At 37.5% G+C, this 5,654-nt stretch overlaps 1 protein-coding gene across 1 annotated transcript; it reads right to left on the bottom strand.

Annotated features, from left to right (window-relative positions):
* Window positions 1-1,092: 1,092 nt before the first annotated feature.
* On the bottom strand, window positions 1,093-5,218 carry LOC122034449 (glutamate-1-semialdehyde 2,1-aminomutase, chloroplastic-like). Its single transcript, XM_042593706.1, has 3 exons — window positions 4,950-5,218; window positions 3,003-3,176; window positions 1,093-2,391 (listed from the first exon to the last, which is right to left on the bottom strand). Exons 1-3 carry the CDS (start codon window positions 5,124-5,126, stop codon window positions 1,324-1,326), a joined length of 1,419 nt encoding a protein of 472 aa, XP_042449640.1. The 5' UTR covers window positions 5,127-5,218; the 3' UTR covers window positions 1,093-1,323.
* Between the last annotated feature and the right edge of the window lie 436 nt (window positions 5,219-5,654).

The following is a 5,654-nucleotide window of genomic DNA, read 5'->3' as shown; positions in this document are numbered from 1 at the left end:
TTGTTCCTGACCTTAGCAATCCGCTAAGGTCAAGGTTTTCAAGTCATAGCAAAGCAAGTTTATATATGAGCAATGATATGCTCAAGGAAAAAAAATTCAAGAAAAAATTCAAGGATAGACACATAAAGTCATGGCCCATCATTTCACTTTTTGTGGGTCCCAAGATTTTATGTGTCTATCCTAGCTTTTCCTTGAGTTTTTTTCCTTGAGCATATTATTTTTCTTTATATAATATGAGAAGCTTCTTCAGTAAAAAAGTAAGGTACCGTGACTGGTTGCCTTTACTCAGTTTTGACAGGAGAAGAGACAAAGTATTAGAATGCCACAAACTTAGGACATCTCTAATTGTTAATATTTTAAATGAGATTATTTTTTTTTCCCTGTAGTTTTCAATGTCATATCAAAGGCGTAAAATCTTCTATTTTCTCGGTATTTAAAAAAATTTTCTCGCAACCTCAAACCTTATTATTAATTAATTACTAGCTACCTATATGGTTAATTCCGAGAGAGAAAAATAACTTTAAATTTTTAATGTGATTTTTAAATTAAAAATCTCAAACCTCATGCGACAATGATTGGAATTTTTTTTTAATTTTTAAATTTTACAAATCTTTTTAAAAATTTTTACATTGGATCCCAGTTATCTTTAAGGGGCAAAGATCCTCTAATTAGGATCCCTGGATCAATCTTGGACCCTTGTATGTTCATTAGAAGGATGGATTGTACCTCACATGTTAAATAGGTGAAGTTCAATTCATCCCACCAATGAACATACAGGGTCTTTTTTGATTTAGAAAATTCTGGACTAGAGGATCTGACCTCACCTTTAAGGGCATGTGTTATAATCAAAGTCTAAAATGGAGGAATTAGAGACACTTTCGGCTCCAAAATTGATGCGATTTGGAGGGGGAAATCAATTTCATGATCTTTCTAGCATATCAGTGCCATTTGCTAGTACTGTTGGAACCTTTTCCCAGTAACACCACAGGAACTTGAAAATAATATTTTTGGAATAACGAATCAAGATAAGATCAAGGAGTGATGGTGGACCAGTTGTGAAGAATATTTCTGGCACCACGGTTGATTTGGTTATGAAGGAATTCAAAAGAATGAGATTCCTCTTGTGAAATTTAGAGAACATTATGGTCTCAGTCAACAAGAATACATGTCAATACATTTGTTTCAAAAAGATTGCTGATGCACCACAAAGAACTCAGAACAGACATTCTCAATTCACTACAAGATGGATTTCATCGAACTACAGCACATGCAGACGAAATCAGCTACAAAAAATGATAATCACTCGGGAGGTGGATCAGTCATTCAAATCCTTTTAAGCACTCTCTCAGCTGCCTCAATTGTTTGTTCAATATCTTTAGAAGTATGTGCTAGGCTTGTAAATCCTGCTTCAAATTGCGAGGGAGCAAGGTACACACCTTCCTCCAGCATACCCCTGTGAAACCTTGCAAACTTAGCGGTGTCACTCTTTTTTGCATCATCAAAATTGTGAACTGGCCCAGCGTTGAAGAAGAACCCAAACATTCCACGAATATAGCCACCGCATATTTCATGCCCAGCTCTCTTCCCAGCATCTAGAATTCCATTGGTAAGATCAGAGGTAATTTTGTCTAGGTACTCGTATGTCCCTGGCTCTGTTAACCTCTTGAGAGTGTGAATGCCTGCAGTCATAGCCAATGGGTTGCCGCTAAGAGTTCCTGCTTGGTACATTGGTCCAGCAGGAGCCACCATCTGCATGATGTCTTTCCTACCTCCATAAGCTCCAACTGGAAGACCACCCCCGATCACTTTTCCAAGGGTGGTTAGATCAGGAGTTATGCCAAAATACTCTTGAGCCCCACCATAAGCCAGACGGAATCCTGTCATCACCTCATCAAATATAAGGAGAGCACCATCTTGTTTTGTGATTTCTCGGAGGCCATTCAAGAATTCTAGTTTTGGAGGGATGAAGCCAGCATTCCCCACAACTGGTTCAAGGATGACAGCAGCAATCTCACCTTTGTGGGTTTCAAATAGTTTCTTTACAGTTTCAAGGTCATTATAAGGAGAGGTCAGTGTATCGACTGTGGCTCCCTTAGGAACACCAGGGGAGTCAGGGAGGCCAAGAGTGGCAACTCCACTGCCAGCCTTAACTAGGAATGCATTGGCATGACCATGATAGCAGCCTTCAAATTTGATGAGCTTTTGCCGGTCCGTGAATGCACGAGCAAGACGAAGAACACCCATACATGCTTCTGTGCCTGAATTAACAAAGCGGACCATTTCAATACTACGCACTGCTGAGATGACCATCTCAGCCAGGACATTCTCTAACACACAGGGAGCACCAAAGCTTGTGCCTTTCTTCAGGGCCTCAATCAAGGCAGCATTCACCTAAAATGAAAAGGCCAAAAAGGCAAATTGGTATTGAGATCAAAATAGTTGGGCAATACTTGTCATACTGCTTAGGTACTTCTCAACATCAGTCTTCATGCAAATAACAAAACTATGCTGCCCATACTAAACGATAAGTTGCATTTGATTTGCAAAGAGAGAGAGAGATAGATAGATAGATAGATAGATAGATAGAGAGAGAGAGAGAGAGAGAGAGAGAGAGTAATGATCAAAGCTAGTCATTTCCTCAACAGAATCCTAGAACTGTGCAAACAAACTTAACCACCTACCTACACATTTTCATGCCTAAAAAACCAAAATGGATAACCAAGGAACTAAAACAATTGCAATTATTCCGGCAAGTAAACATCAGGGAACCAAATACCCACTAATATCCTAGCACCGTTGTTCCATTTCTTTGATGGGGTGACTAACTATCATCAAAAGATAATCTAAATTTCCCAATGTCTAATAGATGGTTAAAACCTCCCAATGGATATGAGAAGGGTATTTCAAGAATGCCCTTTCATTTAATGAAGAATTTGTTTGAAAGAGAAAGTCAAACAATAAAATTTTAAGAGCCAATAAGATATGTAGAAAATGAAAGGTACCTTGTCATCTGCATGCCCGATAATAGCAGGACCCCATGAACCAACGTAATCTATGTATTCATTACCATCCACGTCCCACATACGAGAACCTTTAACAGAATCAAAGACTATTGGTTGCCCACCCACTGATTTGAAGGCTCGAACAGGGGAATTTACACCTCCTGGCATCAATTCCTGATAAAAACTTTCTTCCATTATTTCACTTCAAAAATAATAGCAATATTATTTAACAAACGGTAAGCTAGCCAATGATGAAAACAGAGTATGAAAGCAGGTACCTACAATAACATATTAATAACTAATCACAAATTGGAATCTTATTTCCCCAAAATATGATCATTGCAGAGTCTTTGTTATAATGATGAAAGTTCCATGTATCTAGAGAAACACGTGTAACTGATTTTTAAGAATGGATAGATAAATAATCACGCCTATAAATAGAATTGTTTAGTCAATCCATTGAAAGTGAACGCCAGTAATGGGTGGAGTTGCTTTTGCATCTCACATACTAACTAGGGTTCAATCCCAAGTATAAGTTGTATTGTCAAGTCAAACCTAAGTAAACATGGTAAATTGTGACACCCAGGTTTTATTCATTTAGGATAGGCTACTTGCATTAGCAATTTCGCACATAGGTCAAGATGAATTTCATACTGTTAACTTGAGCTTAATTATATCAGTAATGTGGTATATAGAAAGTTAATTGGATTTTTTCACTCAACCTGAAAGTTAATTAACAAAAGATGGTTCAACAGATACAATGAGAAACATAAACAATTTTGCCAGCTATTGCTCAAGCCAATTTTGAAAAGGAGAGAAAAATAGTTACACGTCCTCAAAAATTTGGCCAGCATCTAAGTAATGAGTAAATCTTGTTGCTACAGAAATTAGAGAAACTAGAATGTGGAACATTCTAGAATATGCTATTTTGATCAATATTAAACAAGTACAACAAGATTTGTATTCCTATTAGAAAGGGATTTGCTAAGCATATGTTATTCCTCTATGAGCTTTAATAAGCCAGCAGTGGTACTACTGAAGTCAAAAGAGGATCAATGTTCCATATGTAAATTCCATTTACACCCTACTCAAAATTCTTGCACAATAATATGAATGAAAAGGATCACACACATACGTTGCTAAAAAGGTAGTTATGCACAACTTCAAGAGTCCGTCCTATGAATCCGGATAACATACAGAAGGTTTAGGTCACATCAAAATTTCAATTCTAAAGCACAAATTGTCAATTTATAACAAAAAAGATAGCCATTGGTTTAATAGGATCAGATCAGATCAGATAATGATCCAAGTATTTGTCTCATGCGTTGCAGGTCAAAGCTGTGGCTAATAAGGATAATGACTGTTGAAGTGCGATAAAAGAAAATAAAAGGCACAGCAAAATTTCCAAATTACAGCGTGTTAATTGAGAGATGAAGTTCCTAGCCACTAGTGTATCTTTGCAAAGAGTTAGAAGGAACTTGATACGTGAGGTTAGCTAGTGAAGTAGTACCTCAAGTTGAGATAATCCAACTGGTTAACTTTTCCAACATTCACTTGCATAATTGAAAACAAAAAATTAACAAACCAGCAAAAATTCTCAAGTGACTAAAGATTGATAAATTTTGCTATCATCAAAAAAATTATGCTTTCTTAAATAGGTTGTATAGAAATATAAAAAAAAAATCTCCTTGAATGTTAGAAAACACACAACTGTTCAAGGTTATCAGAAATGTATTAAAAAACATATATCTTTGGTTACACCAATATTCACAACTAAATTACTGCCAACACTTTGCTACAAAATTTCACTTACAAGTCATTATCAAGCAAGTAATTGGGGATTCTTATGCATTATGAGACGATCCATGAAGTGCCATACGACCAGTTTGCAATCAGTAAGAGTTGATCTAATAATCTATCCCCCAAGCGATGGAGACAAAGGCTAACCTTGGCGGCGCTAAAAATCTCCTCGGATTTTTGGAGCGCGTAGTTCTTCTCGACGGAGACGGCGTTTCGAACGGTAAAGGCAAGGCGCGTGGCGGCGCGAGAGGGTTTCGCCGGCGGCGTCAGGACGGCTGGTTTGCACGACCTCCATGAGACCCCAACGCCTGCGACGCTCGCCATCGCGTTTCCTCCTGCTCGATTGGGTGAGAAAAGAGATAAGGGCAGAAGCTGCTTGTTTGGCGTTTACTTCAACTGCGTCGGGTCATCGCAGACGTAGCCGAAGCTTTTGAACCAAAATCCGACGCAGCGACGCAATTGGAAAAGGGCGGATTGAAATGCGGATAAGCACAATCCATCCTTGACCGTCCGATCAAAATCGGAGGGAAGAAGTTCTAACCTCCATTCCTTCATTATTAGCATTATTTTATAAGGAAAAAAAATACTTTCTAAATCATATAAAAGAATTAAAAAGACAATAAAATTATTGTGATCTTGTGATCATGGTGGTAAAAGATGAATACGTTCGTTCCTAATATTCTTGTCAATCCATCTCAGGATCAATACGGATGAAATAAATCACGGACAGCTATTTGTCTTTGGAATAATGACTAGTACATAAGGGAGGTATTTATCTTGATTTTATCGAGATTCGAATCTTAGACTTCATGATAATAACACTTTATGTGCTAACTACTAAACCATTTTGAA

The sequence above is a fragment of the Zingiber officinale genome, chromosome 11B (assembly GCF_018446385.1).
Source record: "Zingiber officinale cultivar Zhangliang chromosome 11B, Zo_v1.1, whole genome shotgun sequence".
NCBI lineage: Eukaryota > Viridiplantae > Streptophyta > Magnoliopsida > Zingiberales > Zingiberaceae > Zingiber > Zingiber officinale.
The sequence above is the reverse complement of the archived record's forward strand: the minus strand, read 5'-3'. Positions and strand labels throughout refer to the sequence as shown.